Below are 27,397 nucleotides of genomic sequence, written 5' to 3'. Positions count from 1 at the left end.
GGAAACACAGGGCTTATATACACAGTGGAGTAATCAGGGAATAGGAGACAAGAGGGAAACACAGCTGGGAGAAATAAGGGCTAACAAGACTAGGGAAGCAAAACCAGACACATTCACATAAGACATGGACCTTCAAAGTAAAACAGGAAACTCAACACACACACAAAGCCACAGACTAAGAAACATGGGCTTTACACAGAGACATGACTGAACTGAAAACGGAGAACAAGGAAACCAAAACCTAGGAACTAGAAATCAGAAAACATAACCAGAATAAACTAAAACACCAAATAATATTAATTATCACGAAACACTGAATCATCAGACTCAGGGACCATGACACCTGTGATGTTTGAATTTTCAACTGTGTAGCATACCCAAATGGGTCAAATTCATGAAACAGACTTTGTATTCCTGTAATTCAAACAATTTGATCATCAGTCATGTTCAATCTGAACTGTACATCATCATGTAATAATGAAATGCACAGTAGCCCCCATTAAACCATTATGTGACACTAGCAGTCATATTTAAGGAATGAAAGAAATATGGTTTAATTAGCTGCTTTCTTCTTTTTACTTGTTGAAATGCATTTACCATGAGATTATAAAACATGGCAGTGTAACATCTGCCAGGTTGCTGGTTACATGTTTGGGGTTAAGGGTATGGCTAAATTCATACAACTGTATCTGAGCATCTTACATAAAAAAACAAACAGTAAAAACTTAAATAAATTACAAGAAAGCTAGCCAAATGTTGAAGAATAAAGATCATCATACTAAATATTTAGTTTCATGTTCGTTAGAAGGCAGTTCTAACCAGAGATGGGCAGTAACGCGTAATCTGATTACTTTTTTCAAGTAACGAGTAAAGTAAGGGATTACTATTGCAAAAACAGTAATTAGATTACCGTTACTTTCCCGTAGGAATGCTGCGTTACTGCGTTACTAAAACCGAGAATGTTTTGCGAGAATGTCTCATGACAATGAAGTAAGCGAGTGCGACGGCTGTGGTAGCACGTCTGTAAATCAACAATAGAAAACATGGAGCGAGGGATAGAGTATGATCGTGCAGTATTTAATACTTGGAAATACCGACATTACTTTGAATTTGACTCTTTAAAAAGCGACAAAAACATTAGCGTACGTTGTACACTCTGCATCGGAAGAAAACTTCTTTCTACGTCGAAAAATTCCACTTCCAACCTGAGCAAGCACCTAGCACGCTGCCACAAGAATGTTAAATTGACAGAAAACCCCCAGGATCCCCCCACTGACATGACTGCTGTCGCTACGACATCTACTTCTACTTCCACTTCGAGGACATGTTGCCGATTTCCACTGTAGACTCTGAATCATTCCGACATATCGTAGAAAAAATACCAACTAAAAGTGGTGTCAAGCTGCCCCAGAGAAAGTCATTTGTAGGATACCTTGAGAGAGAATATGACAAAATGAACTCTAACTTGAAGGCTACACTCGAAGAGGCAGAGTTTGTTTCCACCACTGCTGACATCTGGCCGGTAAATAATAAAAGTCTTATGGGTGTAACAGTTCACTGGATTAATTCCACATTACAACGCAACAAGGCCGCCCTTATGGGCAGAAATCTGTGCCATCAGAAACTGAATTTGAATAAGTTAAATTTGAATTTGAATTGCTCAGATTGAATCTGAATTGTAACTTGAATAAATGCTTTTGAAAACTGAATTTGAATTAGTCTAATTTGAAATTGAATTTATGGTTTGAAAATGATCATCACTAAATTGAAATTGAATTTTATATATTGAAAATGAATTCATTAATTAAGTTAGCTAAAGAGTTGGGATGCTGTGTAAGACATAAATAAAGCTAAAATACAAAGGTTTGGACACTGTTTTGCATGTTTCCCTACTGTAGGGGTCTCTGCTAGCATACAGGGCTCTGACAGGGTACAAGATGACAACTTTGGAATTCTACTAGAAACAGTCGATCATATTTGTTTGTCAAAGCTAAATCCAGGGCAAACTAGGCTAAATTAGCGTTTTTAGCTAACAGCTACAATAAGCATAAAAGTTTTTATGAGATTGTTTTTATCAATTGTTAACATGACGCTTGTTCTTATACATGTAATACATTTATTACCAAGCTGAGAGTTTATCCGCTGGTCATTCGACATGACGAATGACTTCTGAAGTCTTAATTCAGCTCAAGACGCTGTAGATTCCCGTCAGTAACACTTTCGGTCCGCTAGTAAAACATAGTTCTATTAATCTGCGCTCGTTTACTCTTGAACCGGAACCGGATGTAAGTTCCAAAAAACTGAATTTTGGAACTGAAATTGAATTGTAGAACTGAAACTGAATGGTGAGAGTGAAACTGAAATTATTGGAGAGCTGAATTTTTAAAGGATAAAATGCAGTTTCAAAGCAAATGAATTCATTTTCAATATATAAAATTCAATTTCAATTTAGTGATGATCATTTTCAAACCATAAATTCAATTTCAAATTAGACTAATTCAAATTCAGTTTTCAAAAGCATTTATTCAAGTTACAATTCAGATTCAATCTGAGCAATTCAAATTCAAATTTAACTTATTCAAATTCAGTTTCTGATGGCACAGATTTCTGCCCATACGCCCTAGCATGCAAGAGAATTAGAGGCAGCCATACCTATGATGTAATTGGAGCAGAGATTGAAGAAATCCATTCATCATATGGACTACAAGGCAAAGTTATTGCCACTGTAACGGATAATGCATCCAATTTTGCCAAAGCATTCAGAGTATGTCAGCCCTGTCATTTGGAGTCTGAATCTGAAAATGAAGAAGGTGATGACGAGGAACCGACCTTTACTGATGTCATAGAAGCTCTTTCAACTGCATCTGGTGATGCACAGTTTAGCCTCCCTCCACACTACAGATGTGCATCGCACACAATTAACTTGATTTCAACAAGCGATGTTGACAAACATCTAAATTCCTGTGCAGACACAAAGGCTGTATATAGGAGTAGCATTGCAAAATGTTCTGCTCTTTGGACTAAAGCAAGTCGATCAACATTAGCCTCTGAACAGGTGGAGGAAGTCAGCCGGAGGAAACTAATGGTACCGACATCCACAAGGTGGAATTCCCTGTATGAGGCCATTTCTAGAATCATCACAATTCCCTTGAATGAACTTAATCCCCTGTGTGTAAAACTGGGAATCAAGTGCCTTAATGAAAGGGAGTACCAGTTCTTGAAAGAGTACTGTACTGTGATGAAGCCCCTGACAGTGGCTCTGGACATCTTACAAGGGGATGAGTGCACCTATGGGGCTTTACTGCCAACACTCACAAGCCTGATGTCAAAGACGCTTGCCCTGAAAGATGACCTCTCTAGAATGACAGCCAGCCTTCCAGATGTCATTGTAAAGGTAAGATTATTATTAATTGCTTTGGGTGGATTTGTTAAATTTATTATACCATTCACAGTGGGTGGATGTTATACTTTGTTTTAAGCAGCATGTACAATTATTAAAATGATAGAATAAAAGACCAAGTATTCACCCCTTGTTAAATATCAGGGATATTGATCATCATTAATCATGAATATTAATCATAATATCAACAAAAGCCTCAACCAAAATTAAATCTCATACAGTATTGATAATAGAAAATATAGATGGTTTAGAGCTGTAAAGCCCACAAAATAATGACAATAGGTAATTATTATAGCTGTCGAAATTAACGCGTTAATTGCGATAATTAAATTTTGGAATTAATTACGTTAGAATATTTAACTATTTAGCGCAACACGCAGAAAAGTCGCTCCCATAATTCCACTTGATTTGTTTACCGCGCCACTGAAAATGGAGAAGCAGGAACAGGATGGCCTTCTGGATGGGGAATTTAAATACAAGAAGAACATAGATGGGACAATAAACAAACGCGTTGTAATTTGCACTCACTGTAGTAAAGAGTTTCAATTTCACCGTTCAAATTCGACCTTAAAATACCACTTTAATGCCAAACACGCGTTTGTCGGGGCAGCAGCTTCACCCGGCCTGCGTCAGACCACTCTTAGTGAACGCAGGCCACTCGGTAAGTCTTCTTTGGACAAACTGACCGACAATATAGCCAAATGGATAGCAAAGGACTGTAGACCGCTAAGCATTGTGGAGGACAAGGGCTTTGCGGATGTTTTAAAGGTTGCATCTCAGGACGCGTCCTACAAGCCCCCAGCGAGAAGCACAATAACAATTCGAATCCACGAACTGTATGAAACGGAGAAAAAGAAAAAAGAAGAGGCTTTAGTTCACACAGAATGCGTGGCTCTGACAGGAGACCACTGGACATCATTGAGTAATGACAATTACCTGGGAGTTACTGCGCATTTAATCACTGAAGCCTGGGGTCTGACATCCTTTGCGCTGACTATAATGAAAACGGAAGAGCGGCACTTTGCGGAGGCTTGTGCAGAGCAGTTCCAGACTGTTGCTCGCAGGTGGAGAATTGAGGAGAAGGTGACAACAGTAGGCACGGACAGTGCGCGCAATATGATCGCCGCAGCTCGCATCATGCCATTCAATCACATGCCGTGTACCGCGCACATTCTACAGAGATGCATCACAGTGAGTCTCGCAGACAGTGGCTTTGTCACTGCGCTGGCCAAATGCCGCAAAATTGTTGGCCATTTTAAGCACAGCCCAGCAAACACAGCAGAGCTGAACGCAGAGCAGGTGTCACTGGGGCGCAAGCAGGAGCCGTTGGCCCAGGACGTGCCTACGCGCTGGAACTCCACGCTGGAGATGGTGAAGCGCTTGATCCGCAACCAAACTGCAGTAACCGCGACTCTGGATAAACAAAAGCATAAACTTGTCCTCCTGACGCCTCCAGAGTGGGACAAACTCCAGAGACTGGAGACACTTCTAGAGCCCTGCAGGTGAGCCTGTCATTGTGACCATAATTGTAGGTTTAGATTAAATGTATCAAACATACATCTTAAATCAGTTTTGTTATTATGAAAATGTCTTATTTAAAAAATAAATGAAATCAAATATTTTATTAATATTACCTAGTATTAAAAAGCTTTTTTTAATTTGCTGTCTTATCTGTGTGTGTGTGTGTGTATTCCACTGCAGATATGTGACTGAACTGCTGGGAGGAGAGGCCTACGTCTCCTGCTCTGTAGTTCTACCAGCCTTCTGCCACCTGCGCCGTGTCATGGAAGTAACTGATGAGGACCCTGCATATGTGGTGAGGTTTAAAGAGAAGTTTAAGGAAGACCTTGCTTCCCGCCAGGAACATACCAACTATGCATGGCTCCAGATCGCAACTGCACTGGACCCACGTTTTAAAGACCTACGCAGTGTGCCCAAGACTGACAGAGAAGCAGTGTGGACCACACTGGCAGGCATGCTGCATGAAGACTCTCCTAGAAGATCACACACTGCAGAAGAAGGTCCAGCCAAGAAGAGGCTGAGCCTGCTGCAGATGGACTCTGACTCTGAGTCAGAGGAGGAGGTACAGCAGGACAGAGCCATACAGCGCTACAGAGCAGAGCCCTGCACTGCCTTAGAGGACTGTCCCTTACAGTGGTGGGCAGCTCATGCAGGAGCCCACAGCCAGCTGGCCCGCCTTGCTCGCAGATACCTGGCCACTCCTGCCTCCACAGTGCCCTGTGAGAGGCTGTTCTCTGTAGCAGGGCACATTGTGAACAAGAAGAGGTCTGCTCTGCACTCAGAGAACGTGGACAAGTTGGTTTGTCTCAGCAACTGGCTGAAGGATGAGTAGACCAGAGGACCGTGTGTTTAGAGCTTGTTCTATGGTTGAATGTGATTTAAACAATACTTTTCACTGTTGTTCATATTTTTTTGCACTAATCTACCTTACCCAAAAGGATGATTGGAGATTTTTTCTATTTTGCCTGTTGAATTAGGCCTATGTTCTGTGAACTTGAAGATGTATATGGATAAAACAATGTGCTAGATTTAAACGGGTGGAAAACATTCAGTAAAAATCCCTCACAATTATTTGAAGCCCTGTTCTGCTTGTACTGCTTGTACTCACAATTAATAATAAATAAAACAAACAAGTGTGTTAAAAACCACTATCTGTCCCGATTTTTACACATATATACACATATACACATATATTTCGAGTTGCGATTAATCAATTTTTAGGCTGTGATTAATTCGCTTCCAGCACAACACCCAGCCTACGTCAGACCACGCTGAGTGGCCTGCGTTCACTCAGCGTGGTCTTAGCATTAAATAACACTAACAAGTGTGTAAAAATCCGCTATCTGTCCGTATGTTTGCACACATTTTGGTCATATTTCGAGTTGCGATTAATCATGATTAATTAATTTTTAGGCTGTGATTAATCTGATTAAAAATTTTAATCATTTGACAGCCCTAGTAATTATATAGTAAAATAATTTTATTCTTAGATGCATCATATTGTATGTTACAGGCCATCAAGACTCATTTTGATGCTGTTCTGGATAGCCAAGAAGGACTTCTCGCAGCGGCCACTTGTCCCAAGTTTAAACTTCGTTGGCTGAGAGATGAGCATAGGAGAGAGTATGTGAAAGAGCTCCTGATAACAGAGTGTCGTAAAGCTGCTCCTGCAACTGAGAACACTAATGTGTCCCAAATGCCAGCAAGCCTAGCCGAAATGGACTTTTTTGAATTTGAAAATCAGCCCACAGAAAGCTTCTCAGCAGAAAAAGAAGTAACTGACTTTTTAAGGTCAGGCTATGAGCTTGAGATTCTGAATCAGTTCCCAAATCTCAAAAAGATGTACATGAAATACAACAGTCCAACTCCATCCAGTGCACCAGTGGAACGGCTGTTCAGTTTAGGTGGATTGGTGCTTTCCCCAAAAAGGAACAGAATGTCTGATAGAAGGTTTGAGAATCTTCTGCTGATGCAATATAACCACTGTTTCAGTCCAAAAGAAAACAATAAAACATAGGTCTTTTGAGACTGGATTAACAGCCTAAATGTAGCATGCAATAGCATTTTCTGTTTTGGTAATCTCAGTATTATGCCTCTCTGCACTTTACAAACTGTTAAAAGATGTTATTGTTAATTTTATTTATTTTATTTATTTATTTTTTGCTGTATCTATATGAAAGGATGTGTGTGTATACACAAAAATAATTTATGTTATATGCTGGGCAGCACGGTGGCACGGTGGTTAGCACTGTTGCCGCACAGCAAGAAGGTCCTGAGTTCAATTCCACCATCAGGCCGGGGTCTTTCTGTGTGGAGTTTGCATGTTCTCCCCGTGTTTGCGTGGGTTCCCTCCGGGTACTCCGGCTTCCTCCCACCGTCCAAAGACATGCAGCTTGTGGGGATAGGTTAATTGGATAATTCAAATTGCCACTAGGTGCGAATGGTTGTCTGTCCCTGTGTGTTGGCCCTGTGACAGACTGGCGACCTGTCCAGGGTGTACCCCGCCTCTCGCCCTATGACAGCTGGGATAGGCTCCAGCGCCCCTCGCGACCCTGAAAAGGATAAGCGGATGGATGGATGGTTACTGGAGTATGCAGAAATACAGTTTAAGCCTTTATTTTCTTAAAATATGGTGTAATGTGCAGAAATATGTTTAAATGTTAAACAAATTTATTAAAGTCAAAGACTGTTGAATTTAATTTAATTTTTGTTTGATGCAGTGTTTATAAAGTTAAGATTAAAAGTAATAAACAATTTTTTAAAACGACACTTTTCCATTTGATTCACTTTTATATGATGGATTATGCAGAAAAAGTAGAATTGGCCCAAAAGGTCTATTGCTTTATCACGCATTCAGGTAGTGTATCATGTTTTTGAAAAGTAACTAAGTAACTAATTACTTTTGAAAATAAGTAATCAGTAAAGTAACGGGATTACTTTTTTGGAGAAGTAATCAGTAATCAGTAACTAATTACTTTTTTCAAGTAACTTGACCAACACTGATTCTAACAGTCAGTTTTTTTCCTTAATATACTGTATTTATAAGGATGTTTCCATCTGCCAGTGAACAAAACACTTATTTCCTAATTTCCAAAATATAAAGAAATCAGGATGGCTCAAGACTTTTGGACAGCACTGTACACAAAGGGAAAAAAAATATAACAGTTATCTTTTTTAAAGCTTAAAAAGTACTTGTAGGTTCTGAAACCCTGCTTTATCATTTGACTTAAATGCTACCTAACCTCACACCTAAATGGTTCCTTGGTAACCATGTGGATTTTGAAATGTTAATCTTATAACAGCAGTTTCAAACAGCAGTGTGAAAAGGGACTGTGGTACTGATAAACAGAGAACCATTTCCTAATTCTTCTGCTCCCCTTGGCTTTCATCTGTTCGCCGTTCAGCCATCAACTCATGTTTTTCATCCTGCTTCTCTTGTAGAGCCATTTCAACAGCAGACAGCCGTTTTCAGTGAAATGCTCTGACACTCTCTATAAACTATGTGCTCAGCGCCAAATGGCAGACAGAGATAGAAATAAACATAGTCATTTAGGAGCTAATCTAAAACAGAGCACAAAGAGGGTGAATATTGTATTTTAACCAACACAAACTACAAATGTGTACTTTATAACTGCTACATGTGTAAATAGTCAGCCATTTAAGACCATATTCAGTATATTATTTTAGATAAAACTTGTTAATGCTGGCTTTCCCAGTTTAAACAACCACTCTGAGGTGTAAATTATTCCAACCCAAGCACCAAGACTAAGAAAAGGACACAAAAAGGACCTTTATTTGGCCCTTGATTGCTACGACCTTTGGAGGCAATGGTTGTTCCCCGTGGTGTTGTGGAAGAGGTGCTGTCCCAAGCGTCAATGCTTCATGTATGATATTCATTAATGATGTGACAGTGGAGCATGAGGTGGACCAGCAGAGTGGTGCAATGTCCGCAGCAAAGTGAATTTGCAGATGGATGCCAAGCTAGCTGGTTTTCCGCAGTGCATAGCATCCTGCTACTTCTACCAGCAGTGACATTATCAACATTATGGCTAACAGCCATCCGTTTTTCTAATATTTGGAACACCCAAATTTCCATTTGAAAGTTCATTCAAAATGTATTACTATAAGGCTTAAAAAAACTACTGCTAGTGATCTGGTTGATGTTCAGAAGTTAACAAAGTAATTATTTACAATGAAATAGAATGTTTCAGAATCTTTCAATAATTTCCCCATTACAATGTTAGAATGTCTGTATAGCAGCATGTGAATGTGACCTATAAATAATTTCATTAACATTGTTATTATATTTAAGTCATTCTAGCTTTCCATACATGATCACATACTAGTAGCCTGATGACTATTTATTCCATCTGTCATCCATAATTGCTGTCTACATGCCTATATGTAGAACACAGTTAGACAGTAGATATGGTGACATCAAAACATTCTTTTTGCCCTTTTTTGTTTTGTAATTCTTACACTTCAGTCATTTCAAGGCTCTTTTTTGCTCTGCTTTAAACCGCCTGTCTTCTAAACAGCCTGGTCTAATAGCTCGTGTTCTAAGCTGTGTGGGTTCAGAGAGCCCAGGAGGGACATGTCACTGTGGCTGAAAATATCAATAAAGTTTTATTGGTCTGCAAGGACTGGATAAGAAAATAACAAATTATAGAACACACTGTGGCACTGGAGGTAGACAGCATTACATAACACTGCATAAAGCTAAGATTTAGTTGGCACGTTGGAAGGGAAGTTTAGGACAGGACACCTACCATAAAGCAAATGACTGGCCTGATAACTGACAGCATACATGAAAACATTTAAGGCATCAGTCTACTGGAAATTTAAAAGCATGGATTACCTTAGATATAATCGGTGTAATCACCAATCTAATGAAATCTTGCTCGTGTGACCTCCCCCTCCATGGACACACTGAGCATGCAAATACAAAATAACAAATAAATATGAAATAATGGGTCTTATTTTTCTGACAAGGAGAATATCTTTTCACCCTAGGGCATTTATTGAGCTAACATGGCCTATATTGGAGGTTCTTTACGGAGCACACTGGACACAGAAGTTAAACATTGGGCCAGTAGGCCTTGATAGGATTGAAATAATTTCTGCTTTACATTTTTACAGCGATATGCCAAGAGCCGATCCTATAGAATATAGCCGTGGGTAATTTAAATGATTCTAAGATGACAAAGTTTACATTTTGGAATGATAAGTACAAAGACTGCCAGTTGCTAACATGGATATTCTCAGATTGGATGGTATAGGTGACCAAATTGTTAAATGTAATTTAATGTTTTTACATGCCCAAGTTGCAATATGAAAGTCGCACAATTTTTTCTATAATGTATATATTGTGAGGATTTCAATACAGAGATCATTTGGGGGAAAAGACATGATTTTTACAAAGAATTTAATTAAGCTATTTGGCAATTAGACTCTAATGGCCTATCATAGAACTGAACCCCAGCTGTGAGTTAGGACAGAGTAGTTGATGAAGATGGAAGCTTTAATGGGGCTCAGAGTGACCAGGTTGGGGCATTGATAGGAGGAGGCGGGTTGCACAAATTAGAGTGTGAAAGACAGAATAGCCCTGAGATTTAAAATATACAGAATAGAGGCTGATTGGCTCACAGAAGATGGGCAGGAAGCTGATTGGACTAGAACAGAGTAATGATGTCATTATTAGTCATTATTATTAGGGAGCTGTCACTTGGTGTTCCCTCTCTCTGCGGTAGAGTATCACTTCCTGTTCCAACACACAGTCGTGTTTTTGAGTAGCTTATCTGTGTAGCAAATTTAAAAAACTTTAGAAAACTTCTTTTTTCATAGTATAATTTTCACTTGCTTCATCCGAAGCACACTCTCTGTGTACTGTCTCCCTAATTTATTGCCAAAGTATTCACTCACTGTGTCTTTACCGTTTCGCTAGCTTAGCTTGTAGCGGACTCACTAGGAGCATGGCCTCTTCACCTGTCCCTCCTGCACTTTCCTGCTTATTGTGTCAGATGTTTAGTTACTTCTTGGCCTCCTTTAGCAGTAATGATACTTGTAATAAATGTAGCTCTCCAAAAGTTGATTCTGTTCATCTGGACATAGCGTTTTCAGTGGAAGAAACGTTTCGTCACTCATCCAAGTGACTTCTTCAGTCTAGAATAAATGTAGACTTTTTGCAGCTCTGGAGGCCAGGATTACTGAATTGGAGACTCGGCTTCGCACCCTTGATACACCTGTAGCTAGCCAGGCCCCTGTAGCCAGTGCAGCCGAAGATAGCGTAGGCCCCGCTAGCTGCCTCCCAGCAGGCACCGAGCAGCTGAGGAAAGAGGACGGCTGGGTGACGGTGAGGAGGAAGCATAGTCTTAAACTGAAGCCCCAGGTACACCACCAACCTGTTCATGTGTCGAACTGTTTTTCCCCACTCGGCGACACACCTGCTGGGGATCAAAATTGGCAATTCTGTTCTGAGACAGACTGGTGTAATCCTCAGTAAAGATGTTAAAACATGTTATCTAATGTTATTAGATGTGTGTATAGCAGGGGGTGATTGTGGCTTAAGAGTTGGGAGTTCGCCTTGTAATCGGAAGGTTGCAGGTTCGAGCCCCGGCTCGGACAGTCTCGGTCGTTGTGTCCTTGGGCAAGACACTTCACCCGTTGCCTACTGGTGGTGGTCAGAGGGCCCGGTGGCGCCAGTGTCCGGCAGCCTCGCCTCTGTCAGTGCGCCCCAGGGTGGCTGTGGCTACAATGTAGCTTGCCATCACCAGTGTGTGAATGTGTGTGTGAATGGGTGAATGACTGGATATGTAAAGCGCTTTGGGGTCCTTAGGGACTAGAAAAGCGCTATATAAATACAGGCCATTTACCATTTCCATTATAAAAACATTCATTAGTGCTGGTAACAGGGCGCTCAGTTACTTATGATTTCCATTATAATACACCCTAAAGCTTGACCCTCTAATCTTTTCAATTTACATAATTCCTCCTGAACATAAAATCTCTAAGTTGAAATGATCTTTCACACCTCTGCGGTTGAGCTGTTAATTTGTGGTTGTTTTCTTAAACTGAAACAGTGTTTGTGATTTCAAAATGGCAGTGACAAACTTGGCATAGTGTAGTTAATGGGCCACAACAGTGACACAAGCTGAGGGAAATACTGGCTGGCACTCCAGCTGGCATGACACAGCAACTGGCGACATAGTGAGAGGACATCAGGAGTCATTTCCCCCACAGGACATGACTCAGCACAAAGTTACAGGTTTTTCCTTTCCTAAATTCTTCCAGGAAAGATGTGAATATCCCACGATGCATTTACACTGCATATCAGGCTGTAGCAAAGCACAGCAGCCCCTCTGAGTGACATTCAATTACTGTAGGCCCTTTGGTGATGTTTTTACATTTTCTTCCTTGGACGACAGCACTCTCATTTCCATATGAAATTATACCATCAGTTCTCTTGGCAGCTGACTGCGGCTTGATGTTTTTCTTTTCTGCTTTTTTTCACACTTTCCTAATTTCTCAAGCTTAGCTGAGCCAAGAGGGGGTCCAGGGGAGAAGTTCAAGGAGCTGCTGGAGCCATGTGAGCATTTCAAACTTCATAAGTTTGGATGAAGGGGTTTTTTTTAAGTCTGCTTGAGATCAACAAGCAGCCCGGCTTTATACTGATTGGGAGAAAAAAAGAAAAAGAAAATATGTTCCAGTGCTGCTCTGCTTTCTGGAGATAACAGCTTTTACAGTAGAAGTCAGCAGGTGGCTTTTTCATCCTAAAGAGAAAGTTTGGTGGAGGGCAGAGTTCTGGATGAATAACCAGCAGCAAGTGCAGTGTATGTGCATATGTTTTTAATGTTTGTGCTGAAGCTTGTTTTTTTGCAATTGTATTCTCCTCACACATGTATGTTATATTGTATGTTTTGACAGGTCACTCATATTTTTTCTCTATGCAGCAATATCTGACAAAAAAAAAACTACGTTTAAAAGGGAGACTGAATCTGAGGGCTGCAAGATTTCCTTTGCATCCTAGTGGTAAAACCCATGTCAATGGAACACTGTTGCTAGGTAACTGCCAAGTAGTTAGTGTTGCAAAAGACTTCACCTGGCTCTTTTTTCAAAGAATATCCAATGATTTTTTTGCAGGAATGAGTCCTAAAACCCATAAGTTACCATTTTTGTGATTCGTGTTCCCTCTCCATTAAATCAAGGTTTTTACCTGCAATAAGGCCTGTAGTTAACACATGCTTGAACGCTTTTCACATTTTCTCCTACAAAATAAAAGAGAAGACTCGACAGCTGACATCGTATTGTCCATGTATAGTTTAAAATGTTAGCATTTTACTTTTGCTGATAAATATTACACTTTAAAAACAAGCAAACAAGTCTTTAGGCTTGGAAATTTAAGCTGATGGGAAAGTACCAAAATCAAGTACAGTTCCTGTAATGTGGAGGCAAAAATGACAAAAATGAATTGTTTTTTTATTTTTGATAAAGACTAGTAACCATCTCTTTATGGTCACTCACTAACAGTCACAGGAGACTACTCTTGCTAGCACCATCTTGGAGAAGTGCAGGAGGAGGGACAGCAGTCCCAAAAACAGAGTGAGGAAGAGACAAAAGATAGTATATAAGTATAATCATAAAATATAATCATAGTGGGCCACCTGGGCCTAAAATGCCAGGGCCATTTTTTTGTCCCAGTCCAGCCCTGCTCCCAGGACTGTGTGGTGAAGCAAATCTTGATCTACCTTATCTGGATCCATTTTTCAGAAGTTCATGAGAAAATGGCCCTATACCAAAATGCTCCTTTTCTCTTTGACTTCATTCAACACTTTGCTGATGAGATTTTCTCAAATGGTAGTTTGTTAGTGAAGTCTTACTAAACACAATATGATTTTCATTTTGTAAATTATCCCTCATTAGACCTAAAAAGGAGGATAAACAATTATGTGCTTTCGGTTGGGCCTAGTTTGTTGTTGATAAATTACTGCCATGTTGCTTAGTTTCTTAGGCAGATGCACCGCCTGCTCATTACATTTGGTTTTTGAAGACCACGTGGGATTGAAAATGCTTAAATTGAGGCTTCACAACTGGATTTCTAACTACCAAGTGACATCACAACTCAAACTTTTATCTGCGGTCTTAAGTATATAATTTGGGTCAATGTTGTGGTGAAAGATTAATTGTCAGTCCAATCGCTGCACTCTAGAGTCTCTCTGAGTTTGGCTTAATCTTGACTGTGAATTTAGAAGGACACCGGTGTGTCATTTTTGTAATTCAAGTTTACAGTCCTTTGAGGACTCAGTCCAGTGTCCTTGGTTACAAGCCCAGTTCTCAAGAAAATCATGTTCTTTCATTAGCGTGTTTAAGGGGCTCTTCGTCTTGATTTTGTTGAAGGTGTCTGGTGAAGTGGGATTAATGTTATTGTGCACAGTCCCTGCAGTAACACCCATTGACATTACCTGACCACTGCTCCTCACCTCCATTTATTTGGGTCGCTGAACTACACCTCAGCACTGTGTTTGTAATTTCAGAGAATTATTATTGGTATTATATGACAAATAATTAGTGCTGTCAGCGTTAACCTTGTTAAAATGAAGTTAACGCCACAACTGCATTAACACGGCAAATTACCGTTAGCGAGTTATCGCGGATCGCCCTGTGCGTGGGGCTGCACGGCATCAACGTGTTAGCGCAGTTAGCTCGTTAATGTGTTAGCGCCGTCCAGTAACGCCATTTTAACGAGATTAACGCTGACAGCACTACAAATAATACAATCTGCTGTGTGGTACAGCGTGCTTAAGTTTGGGGTAGTGAAACTGTATTGTATTTCATTTATCTGATACTCAGGACTAATGGGCAGATATATGCGTGTTGCATCCAGTCAGTATATAATTGTATCTTGCTAGTCAAGCTTGCTAGCATTAAGATAAGATAAGATAAGATAAGATAAGATAAGATAAGATAAGATAAGATAAGATAAGATAAGATGACCTTTATTAGTCCCACAGGTTCGAAATTTGTTAGCTGTTAACTTCAAAATGACTCAAAATATGGATCACAAAATCTGTGGGTGAAACTAGAACTACTTTCACTGAAGGACGGGATTTGCATTTGGGAACTTTGTCTGGTTCCATTTCTACATAGGACAGAAAAATTATTATGAGCAAACAGTATAGTTTAGCATTTATTTTATGAATCTGCTGCTGCATCACTGAAATGTAAATATCTGAACATATAAGTGAAATATGGGCCTCTGGCATTTAACTGGTTATTATAGACTTCATTACAGACACACTAGAAGACTGTCTAACTATGTTCAAATTACTTTGGATGCATCTGAGCTCCACTCTAATTATTTGCTGGTGACAAGAGCACAGTAAGTGGCTAATGAACAAATTTAATGAAGCTTTTTTGCTCATGGACTCAGTCGAGTTAGTGGAACAATCTGCCTGAAAAGCTCCCAGCGTCATCTAAATCCACTGTATGACACACATTACTGAATTCTGTTCTAGCTTTAATATTTTCATAAAATACTACAACCATTCTGATAGATTAAAAAGGGTAATACTGGTAGCTCAGTTATCAGTATTTTCCTCAGTGACCTCACTGTTTAGCTCCAGTGTGTCTAATACACGGCCTCCACGCTAATGTCAAAGAGTTTGTGACCTTCACCAGATGAAAGAAAGGTCAGAGTGGCTTTTAGATGATGAGATCGATAAATAGTAGGTGCACCATTTCAAACAGTGTACTACTGGAGCCATGCAGTCACTTCCAGATATAGATTAGCCCACTCTGTTTATAGAGGGTCATAGTGTTGACAACACCAGTTAGTTTCCTTTTTTATGCCTGGTATGCCTGAATCAGAGGTCAATGATAGGCAGCTTAGACTTCTTCAAGTTTCTTGAAGACACACTGGTGGTGCCTCAGCAAACTGCTGCTAAATAGACCCCAGCCTTCTTACAATGAATCTGAATAAGAGCAATTTTTTAACAAATGTGCAGTATGACTCTATAATCTATATAATCAAAACAATATCACAATGTCATAAGCAGGAGAACCAACAGGAGGCTCTCATTGTTCCTAATCTTGTTTAAAAACCCTGCAACCTGTTTTTGTTTTGATAGACAAAAATCTAATAAGCATCTGTGTATATAGTTGGTAAGTTAGGCAGCTTGGTGTAGCACTTTCTTTGAAGATCTCCTGTGTTTATGATGAGTCTGAGAAGCACTGGTGTCTGGAATATGTGCAAACTGGCAGCATATATGGGTCTTTGAAGCGGTACGTTCATTTCCCCCATTTTAAAACTTGTACTCTTCCATGAAGCACTCTCCAAGATCTGGCAGCAGATTTTTTTCTGTTTAAATAAAGAAAAGGGATCTTAAATTTTTACAATACTGAAAATAAAAAGTTTCTGCCTAAGAATCCAACACCTCAATCTTAATGCAACATCTTAAGATCATCATCCAGTTATACATGCTCAACTGAAATTATTACACACTGAGTAACACATTTTTTCTCCTCGTGTCCTCGGATTTGAGAAATGCAAGAATTTCATATTATTATTTCCCAAACTTACATTGTCGTTGGCTGTTGTGGCTTTTGACATGTGAAGGGGATTTTTTTGTGTGTCTTGAGTCAGAATCTGAAGTTTAACAGTCAGACATCTCACCATCTGCCTGGTAATAATCAGTTTCTCACCCTTGTAATCCCCCACAGATATGAGGATCATTTTGTGCCTTGAAGTCGTAATCATCTCAACCCCCACCTGAGCTCAAGCTCCTGTGGTATAATTGAAGTTGGGGAATAGTGGATTCACTGCAGTCTTGGTGATATTATGTAACCTCTGTTTGCCAATGCCTGGCAGTGTGACTGACTCAAGCTGACATCAAGTTGCCACGCAGCCTTTGTCCTTGCATGCACCTTTCTCTGCCACACTCAGTGTATACAGTATGTGTGTCAAATAATCAGACACTAAGAGTGTTGCACAAAGATCTGTAGGTGGAAATATCTATCACACACAAAAAAGTCACATCAGTCAGTTTTTGATCTGCTAGCTTGATAATCTCCAAAAGATGCCACTCAGCTGCATGTAGAACTGTCACATTCTGCCAACAGCTAAATGAAGGGTGCGTTTAACTAATCCACTCATTTAGCTGCTCAACAGTTAGTAGGCCATTTCTAGTGCTATTCTAACTGTTTTAACTATTTTATGTATTTCCATCAACTGTATGTAGCGCACTATAAAATCAGTGCATGGCAGTGTATAGCAGCTACTGTAATACAGGATCTGATCTGATATATACTTATTTATATTGTATTTTATTATTTATATCTGTTTGAATTTTGTGAAGACATATATTTCAATTTCAGTGTGTTCTTTTGTTGAGTTCTGGTGTTTATAAAGTCAATTTGAGTACAGAGAACTTTGATCTTTGCGTGGGTTATCCCGCTGAAAGCAGCCCCCAGAAGAAAAGTACACTGTGGTGTACTCTTCTTCTGGTGTACTCAGGTAGCCTGTGGCATTTAACAAGACTCAAAAGGTACCAAAGAGCCCAGAAACTATCCCCAACCCATTACACCACCACCTGTGCAAAAAAGTAACCTCATTTTCTTTTGCTGGCTAATATTACTGGCACTCACTGTGGTCTTTGGCTATTTTAGCTTTTGTCTTTTAAGAGTTTCATTTTCATTAGGGCAAAAAAAAGGGAAACACCCTTCAAACTCTTAATGAACATTTTATTTTAAATATAAAAATGTCTGTACCTGCAGGAGCAAAAGGTTCCTTTGTGCCAGCTCCAAACCTGGTAAACATTAAAAGTAAGTTTGTGAAAAGGCTATAAGCCATTTCCATATGGTGATTTAAATCAGAAAATAGAAGCAGAACATGTGCAGTTTAAGTTAGAAAACAAGTAAATAAATAGATTAAGGAAGGACGACAGGAACAGAGAGAGAAATCAGCGAAGACCAGAGAAGAGTAGTAGTAGACTGGGGCTAATTAAAGTAGCCCAGGTGACTGGCTGTTGACAGGATGTTAATGACTTGTATCAGCAGTGGCCAACTGCATTAACACAATATTTTGCTTTCATGAGTTTAATGTTTGATCCATCCTGGTATTGTATATAGAGAACCCAACAGTTCCATTTATTTTTCACCCTAGTGTAAAAATAATAATCCATCTGTCCATTTTGTTCCACTTACTGTAGCCAATTCAGGGTTGCACCTCTGCAGCTCTACAGTGTCTTGTAGCTCCTGCTTCTTCTTCCAGTTACCCACTGCAATATGTTTGGGTTTTTTTTAGATTTGAATATCAAGAAATGAAAGATGTAGATGTAGAAATCTTTACTGTTTGTTAACTAGTTATTATCACAACAGATCTAACAGTCACTATTCAGTATAGTCAGCATGGCTTTGTTTAGTAGCTTAAAAAAAATTGAGACGAACAGTGGTGTGTGTAAGGTGCATTTGAGGCAACTTTATTACTGCTGAAATTGACTAAAAAAATGAAAATGAAAAAATACCAGTTTTGCCACCCACGCATCGATCATTTTTGTACATTAACATTAGTGCTTTCACTAATTTGACTCCTTTTGGTCGTGCTGCTAGAGACAGCACCACCCGACTTTTGTGATCAGCCCCAAGTGGTCATTTCCAGGAACTGCATACCTATCAGAGGCAGGCAAAAGTGCAGATATTCTTTACTAAGTAGAACTATAGATACTTGTGTTAAATAATACTGAACCAACTTATTTACTCCAGTAAAAGTGAAAGAGTACATGCTGGGAAATGTGATCAAAGTAAGAAAGCAAAAAGTAGATCTTTTTAGAACAATTCTGCCATGCTATATGCTATATTAATATAATAAGGAAATAATACTAGTACATGACAATATAAATGTTAATCCAATGTAAAATCAAATTGCTAATCCACGAATCTCTCGTACGACACAAGCAGTGAAAGAGAATTTAAAATAACTCTTTTCTGTTACCGACATAGTAGAAGGTGGTTATCTCCACACCGAAACAGGAAAATCAGAACAATTTGGAGTTAAAGTTGAATCCAGTAGGTGGGTGATTCTTAAGATTGGTTGTAGTGGCTCAGCATGGGGAAAATAATCCCAACTCACAATAATTTCTAATGTAATGTAGATTTTCTTAGAGTATAGGCTGTGATCTGCTGACCTGCTGCTCTTTCTGGATTTACACATGTGAATTCAACAAGAAGTGAGCAGATGTTTCACAAGCGATCTGACATCTAAAATAACAACAGGCTGTATATTGTTGTTATTTTAGACCACATGCAGTTAGTTTGACGGTGAAATTCATGTAATTCTTCTAAGCATCGTCAGTTTAAATGCAAATTCATCTACCATACTTAATGTAACCTACCACTGACCATTAGCACCACAGCTACTCTGCACCAGTCCAACACAGAGCTTCAAATTCATCACAATACAACATGCTAACCTGTTTATCCTCTCTTTCTTACATCTTTCTCTCTATCTGTGAGCAAAGTTAGCTGTCTTTCTTTTCTCTCCCTGTAAAACAGAGCAGCTGTGTCTTCAGCTAGCAACACACTGTGCAACAGAATTCACAGTTAGTGTGTTTGCTGATGTTTGTTGAGCTGATAGAAACTTTGCATTTGCAATTGCCTGACAGTTAAAAAAAGTTATTCCTTTTATAACCACTAATTATTAAGTATAGAGCGGCTCCTCCTCAACCTCCTCCGACCACAGGTACAACATGCCCAGGACCTTCTACAGTTCGCCTACAAGGCGGATGTCGGAGTGGAGGATGCCTCCTGTACCTCCTACAAAGAGCCCACTCGCACCTGGACAAGGGAAAAGGCACGGTCAGGATCCTGTTTCTTGACTTTTCAAGTGCCTTTAATACAATCCGGCCCTGTCTGCTTCAGGAAAAACTAAACAGGATGCAGGTGGACCCCTGCCTGGTTGCTTGGATCGCCGACTACCTCACTGACAGACCACAGTACGTCAGGCTAAAGGACATCACGTCTGACACTGTGGTCAGCAGCAGAGGGGAACCACAGGGAACTGTGCTGTCCCCTCTTCTCTTCACCCTGTACACCTCTAACTTCTGCTATAACTCTGAATTATGGGATCTGGGATTATCAGGAAGAGGAGTACAGGAGTCTGGTGAGGAACTTTGTCACATGGAGTCACACAAACCACCTGCAATTCAACACCTCAAAGATGAAGGAACTGGTTGTGGACTTCAGGAGGTCCAGAGCAGGTCCACTGCCAGTTCAGATAGAGGGAGAGGAGGTGGAGGTGGTCAACACATACAAGTACCACGGGCTATGGGTAGACAACAAACTGGACTGGTCATGCAACACGCAGCACCCGTATAAAAAAGGCAAAAGCTGTATTTCCTCAGGAGGCTGAGGTCTTTTAACATCTGCAGGAAGCTCCTGAGGATGTTTTACCAGTCGGTGGTTGCCGGAGTACTGTTCTATGCTGTGGTGTGCTGGGGGAGCAGCACAGCAAAGAAGGACTCATCCAGGCTGGAAAAACTAATCAGGAAGGCAAGCTCTGTGGTCGGCATGAAGCTGGACACTCTGGTGACAGTGGCAGAGAAAAGGACACTAAAGAAACTGCTGGACATTATGGACAATGCTGGCCATCCTCTGCACATGGTCGTAAATAATCAGAGGAGCCTATTCAGCGACAGGTTGCTTCTCCCAAAGTCAAGAAACAACAGACTTAAAAACTCCTTTGTCCCACACGCCATCAGACTGTTTAACTCCTCGTTGGAGGAGAGAGGGAGGGGAAACAGGAGGACAAAGGAGGGCAGAAACAGCTGAGCTGTAGTGCTTTTTTTCACTGTGCAATATTTGCAATATTTTTTCTTATATTCGACTGTGCAATAATCACTGTGCAATAGACTCACACAAATGTGCAATCCACTGGTATTCCTATTTATCGTTATTATATATTCTGTATTTATATATGTGTATATATGGTATATTTATGCTCATATCCTTACTCTCATTCCCCTTTATTGTATCTGTAACATGCAACTTCTGTCGGTGCTGTGCTACTGGAAACTGAATTTCCCGGAGGAACCCACCCAAGGGATTAATAAAGTTTAATCTAATCTAATCTATTTTGATCTAATCTAATCTAATTTTCTGTAGTTCTAGCTAAATGCTGAAGTACGAAAAAAAAGATATGGTAAAAGTGAGAGTATATTTAAGCTAGCACTGACAGCAAGGACTTATAAATATTAAAACCAATGGACATGGTGCTTGGAGTCCATGAAAAACAATACAGAGGGCAGGAATAGGACGTGACCAAGTAGAAATCTAGCAACATTGATGTACACCCACAAAGGGCTGTCGTGTAAGGCGTTAGCTCTGGTGACTTCATTTTGTCATTTTTGAGGCAACTCAGCCAAACAGTGTTTCTGACATCACCACAGAAAACCCTGCTGCTGGTGATTTTTAGAATGAATTAAAATGTAACTCACCAAAATGTCTTTGAAAGGCACCAACAACGCAAACAGAGTAAAGAGGTCCAGTTAAGTGAGTCAAATTAGTGGAGGTGATGCCCATATATATATATATATATATGTATATATATATATATATATATATATATATATATATATATATGTGTATATATAGAAACTGATTAGCACTGGCTTAGTAGCTTGGGAATTTTAGTTAGCTACTTTAGGTTTAGCTTTTTAGCTAGGAGCAGGTAGGTTATCAAAAATATCTGCATCTAAATTACTTCAGGGCTGTTTTAAATTTAGCCACATTGATGTTTTGCCTAGCTCACTTATGCACCTATACATCTATGGTAGAAACATATCCATCCAATAAGCTAGCAAGTTCAATTTCATCATACAAAATAAAGCTGTACTAACAAACCAAAGTAAAACTACAAGGTAGATCTGACAATATTGGTCTTGACTTGTGATTTTATTTTATTTCTTTATTTTTTATTGGCTTGCAACAGCAGAAAGTCTCTCTGTGATGACATCTCAAATACTGATTGGCTGAGGCAGTTGTTGCCTCTTGGGTAGCATCCAAATATTGGTCTCAGAAAAACAGCTACTTGGCAATATCAGGATTTGCTGGGCAATGAGTGAAAAACTGACAAAGCTGGTTGGACAGGGTAGATTTCAGATTTGTTAAGAGAGATTCAAAATAAAAAGAAGAGCAAGAATTAGGCATTACCAGTGACACAGTCTGAATCTAATTGAAAAAACAGATTGATAGAGATGGACAGAGAGAGCCAAGGGCACCAAGAGAAAGTGTGCCAGATGCAAACACCCACCTACAGCGATGTCAAATGACCCCACTCCCTTTCCGAGTGTCTCATATCTGTTTTCACACAGGGTGGAACAAAGCTAGCAGGAACAACCAAAAGACAGAGATAGGGAATGACAGCATGAGAGCAGAGGACAGAAAGACAAACACATGAACATGAAGGAGGGAGGCAAATGGACAAACTGAAAATAGCCAAAAGGCATAACAATAGAAGACTCTTCCAAAGCATCCTGAGCAGATCCTGGGACCATTAGTATACACACTGGGATTTGTGCAGTTTGGTAACTTGTAATGTGATAATACATGTGGACTCACTACAGGAGAATTTGTCAGGGGAATAGGTTCTAACAAAGAGATGAGAGAATATTCGCCCTGAATATCATATGTGGTGTGTGGACTGTAAGCTACAGACATATGCATGGAGATACACAGAGAAGCTCCAGCTACAAAAGCGTTTGATATGTCTGATACAATGTTCTTAAAGGCACGGCCACAGGGGTAAGCCAGAGACGCAGCAAGAACAAAGAGTCTAGAGAACAGATTGAGTGAAGGAGACAGAAGGAAGCAAGGAAAGATGGAGGACGAGGAGAAGAGGGGCGTGAAACATATCAACTGTAGGGGAACCAGGGGAAGCCGTGCTGTGTTTCTGCAAGAACACATGGAGTTGCTCCTCACAGCAACTCATCAAAAGCAGCAGCTTTTTGATCTGAATGCTACACACACACACACACACACACACACACACACAGGTATTTTCTTACAGACAAGCAAGGAAAATAAAAACTTACTGAAAAGACAGCTTTGCCAGTTAAACCTCCACCATTTAAAGTTAAGTGGTTTTAATGGTGGAAAGCTCTTTTCTTTCCCCTCAACCCCCAACCAACTGCCAAAGGTCTCTCCCTGTTAAAAGGGAGTTCTTCCTCCCCACTGTTCTCCAGTTCTTGCAGATAGTGGAATATGTGACTTGTAACATTGTAAAGTCTTTCTGTGGTGCTGTGGAAATATAATTGAATTGAAGTGAAACATTTGTCTTTGTGGAGAACACATGTAGAATAAGACATCCCTTTACACATAAACTAATGAAATAAAAAAGGACCTATATTCTAGTGGCCTTTGCCAGCTCCTCAGATAACCAGATCAATGTGACGTAACACTCCTGACTACTGCATCATCGTACTGCTTTTGGATGGAGGATCAGCATATTTAACAAGTAAGATCACTGTGTAAGACACAATGATACATAACCCTTAAAAAATAATTTACATGCAAATAAATACAATTATTTTAAACTGTTTTTTTTTATTCCCATCTGTGCTGTCTAATATTAGTCTGTGGATTGGACATTCCATTACACAACCAAATAAAGTCTCAGTCATGTATTGTATTCAAAAACCCAAAGATCTGTGTTTGCATCAAACAAGTCAGTAGGTGTGATCTTAAAGATTAAATGAATGGTGAAACGTTATGATCTAATATCCAAGACATCTTTGTACTGTGTTGTACTGCCTAACCACCAGCCTGAACCCTGGAGAGGGTGGAGCTAATGAGTGTGTGTGGGTATGTTTATTAAAAGTAACGATGTGATGAGGGTGAGGGTGTGGTATCTCCTTTACCCTCTTAATATACTGGGCAAGATGTCTGACTGCATAGCTGTGGACCCATGCCTTATGAATGCCTTATTATGTTTATCCTGACTCCCTGAATGAGGAGTGAGCAAGATGGAGGTGATCTCTTCATGCCTTATTCGTGCAGCATTTTGTGTCCTCAAAGGTTAGAAGATCAGAACCAGTGATTGTTTCTGCTGTTTTTAATGACTGCTTGGAGAGATTTTCTCTCTGTCTAGGTGGTAATCCCAAACCAGATAGTGATGGTGAGAACACTCTCCACAAAATTCCTCTAGGCTTGGATGAGGGCCTGATGTCTCACACAGGCTTTTCTCAACAGCCTGATAAAGTACAGCTGCTGCTTACTTTTTATTTTGTTGTGTGCCAAAACTGTGGACTTATCTTGGACAGTTTGTACCACAAAGCAGACCATATTTTTTCTGAAAACAAAACTTTCACCCACCATACAGCTTTTCTGAAAGGGGAAACTATTCATAGAGAAAAATAACCAAGCAACATGTCAAGATTTATTTTATTTTATCAAAGTCAAATAATTTGTATAGATAATTTGTCCTTTAAACAATCAATGAATTTGTAATTGTAAGTCAGTGGTAACTCATTTAGGGTTAGGGTTTTGGGTTTCAGTCAGGTCAACATCCACATCTATTGAAGGAATTTTCACCTTCTGGGAAAACCAAATTGAAAAGTTTTTAATGTAGAAAAATAATGATACCAAAATCTGTGTATGCAGCTTCATTTGAAATTTAACATAATCTAGTCTCTGGGATAACAATATCTGAATGCCTATTTAATATTTGGCTAAAAGAAAACGCAACCCTAACCCTACATGCCATCGAACTGCTTAATGATTGTATGTTTATGCCACAGGACAGACAGCTGATTGGATCATCCGTTGCTGTTGATATTACATTTATTTTAAACTTCAGTGTATTCACTCAGCAACTGTTAAGTGTGAAAATCAGAGTCAACTCGGCGACCATGGAAACTTAAAAGACACTGTTACAAAAGAACATCACAAATGGCAAGTGATTGCTTTTAACTGTCAAGTGCTTCTGACACTTATTCCCATGTGATAAGCAAACAGACTTGGTGAAAGGCTGATGGACACGAAATTGCAAACAGCTTTTAATGTGTTAACCTCTTTGGAAACACCCCACCATCCACCTGTGATATCTTAGCACCTGTTGGCTTTCCATTTATTGAGTTTAATGAAAGCTGTTAAACTTTGACATTTAACTATTTCATGAAAAGTATTAGCTTATTTTGAATTTGATGGCAGTAACACATCTCAGAAAAACTGGCAGGCTGAAAAAGTAAGTGGTACTAAAAAAAATAATTCGAGAGACATTTTTTCAACTAATTAGGTTGATTTGCAAGAGGTAACATGACTGGGTATAAAAAGAGCGTCTTAGAGAGGAAGAGTTTCTATGAAGGAAAGATAGTCAGAGATTTACCAATCTTGATTTACCAATTGCTACAACTTGTGGTAGTATTTCAAAATAATGTTCATCAGTGTAAAACTGTGAAGACTTTGAATATGTCATCATCTACAGTACATAATGTCATTGAAAAAAATGCAGAAAATCTATAGAAATCTGTGTGCAAGGGACAAGGCTTGTGGTCGTGCAGCCCCAGGCTCAGGAAAATGGATATATATTAAAAAAAATTCCTCTCTCACCCCTGCAGGCGGTCTTTCCTTCAAGCTTGGGTCCTCTACCAGAGACCTGGGAGCTTGAGGGTCCTGCGCAATATCTTAGCGGTTCCTAGTGCTGCGCATTTCTGGACAGACATCTCGGATGTTGTTCCTGCGATCTGCTGAAGCCACATGCCTAGCTTAGAGTCACTGCACCTAGTGCTCCAATTACCGCTGGGACCACTGTTACCTTCACCCTCTACATCTTCTTGAGCTCTTCTCTGAGCCCTTGGTACTTCTCAAGTTTCTCGTGTTCCTTCTTCCTGATGTTGCTGTCATCTATTACTACAGCCTTGTTCTTCTGTATGTCTACCACCACCATATCCAGTTAGTTAGCCACCACCATTTTGTCCGTCTGTATCTGGAAGTCCCACAGGATCTAAGCTCGGTTATTCTCCACCACCCTAGGGGGTGTCTCCCATTTTTACCTCAGGACTTCCAGCACAGATGTTTCTGTATACTATATACTATAGCCACTTGGTTATGGCATTCCATGTATGCCCTGCCTGCTAGCATCTTGCACCCTGCAGCTATATGCTGGATAGCCTCAGGGGTATCTTTACACAGCCTGCACCTGCGGTCTTGCCTGGTGTGGTAGACCCCAGCCTCTATGGATCTTGTGCTCAGAGTTTGTTCATGTGCTGCCATGATTAGTGCTTCTTTGCTGTCTTTCAGTCAAGCTTTGTCCAGCCAATGGTAGGACTTCTGGATGTCAGCCATTTCCTCTATCGCCCTCCTTTGGCAAGCTTATTATCCCAGCAGGGTACCTGATCACGGGCAGGGCGTAGGGCCCGGATCTCGTTCTTACCATTCAGCTGACTCCTCAGGACTTGCCTGACCCTCTGCAGGTACTTGGTGGTTTCAGCTTTCCTAGCAGCCTCTTCATGGTTCAAACGACATTCCAATGTCGTTGCTGTATATCCTGGTGGTGTGGATCAGTAAATCCATGTCTCGTTCACTCTTAGGATGCAGCTTGATGTCATCCATGTAGAAGAGGTGGCTGACAATCGCTCCATTCTGTAGTCGGTATCCATAGCCAGTCTTGTGATTTCACTGACAGGATTCTGGCCTATGCAAAAAGGTAGTGTGGACAGAGCATCTCCTTGGTATATCCCACACTTCATGGTCACTTGTGGTAAGCCTCCAGTGTTGTTTGCAGTGATGGGAATAACGGCGTTACAAGTAACGGCGTTACTAACGGCGTTACTTTTGTCAGTAACGAGTAATCTAACTATTACTATTCCTATCGTTACAACAGCATTACAGTTACTAACAAGGAAACGTGGTCCGTTACTATTTTTCAACAAACAGACGGTTGAAGCTGTGTTCAGCTTACCGCATCTTATATCAGCTGCACGGAAGTAGCTGTAAGTAATCTGGACGCTACAGCTCTAAGCAGCTGCGTGCTCCCGCGGAGGGCAATCACGATCACTGTCTAGCACAACACCTGGAGCTCAGGGGGCAAAACAATCGCATGAGTGCTGCTGTTTGACTGAGGAAGAATAAAGTAGTCGTGGTAAGTTAATCACATGACCACTTAAAGACGAAGCAACACGGTGATATATACCAGTTTTTAAATTGTGTCGATAGGCCACGTAAAACCAGAGTCATGATAAACAATATATACGCGGCGTTTTTTCCTCAATAGTTTCGCCACGTTAGTGCTAGCTAGCACTCTCTGCTTATGAGCAAAAAAACAAAACAAAACAGGGGAAGTTTTAGGAGTGACGGAGAGGGAGAGAGAAAGAGAGAGAGAGAGAGAGCAGAAAAAGAGAGAGCGCGAGTTTTGAGATGTGAGATTTGTGACGTTTAGTGTGTTTGGAGTGTGTAGTTAATGTGTTGTCTTGTGTAGTTAGTGTGTAGTGT

At 40.1% G+C, this 27,397-nt stretch overlaps 1 protein-coding gene across 1 annotated transcript; it reads left to right on the top strand.

The window, feature by feature from the left end:
* Positions 1–3,698: 3,698 nt before the first annotated feature.
* On the top strand, positions 3,699–6,376 carry LOC109194758 (zinc finger BED domain-containing protein 1-like). Its single transcript, XM_019345530.2, has 2 exons — positions 3,699–4,902; positions 5,102–6,376. Exons 1-2 carry the CDS (start codon positions 3,830–3,832, stop codon positions 5,751–5,753), a joined length of 1,725 nt encoding a protein of 574 aa, XP_019201075.1. The 5' UTR covers positions 3,699–3,829; the 3' UTR covers positions 5,754–6,376.
* Positions 6,377–27,397: the final 21,021 nt, after the last annotated feature.

This window comes from Oreochromis niloticus, linkage group LG15, assembly GCF_001858045.2.
Source record: "Oreochromis niloticus isolate F11D_XX linkage group LG15, O_niloticus_UMD_NMBU, whole genome shotgun sequence".
NCBI classification, from domain to species: domain Eukaryota; kingdom Metazoa; phylum Chordata; class Actinopteri; order Cichliformes; family Cichlidae; genus Oreochromis; species Oreochromis niloticus.
The sequence above is the reverse complement of the archived record's forward strand: the minus strand, read 5'-3'. Positions and strand labels throughout refer to the sequence as shown.

Bases quoted from the DNA above. Each gene is read 5' to 3' on its own strand.
- LOC109194758 (XM_019345530.2), top strand. From the start codon at position 3,830: ATGGAGAAGCAGGAACAGGATGGCCTTCTGGATGGGGAATTTAAATAC. The intron at 4,903-5,101 runs GTGAGCCTGTCA...ATTCCACTGCAG, and splicing joins ACACTTCTAGAGCCCTGCAG to ATATGTGACTGAACTGCTGG.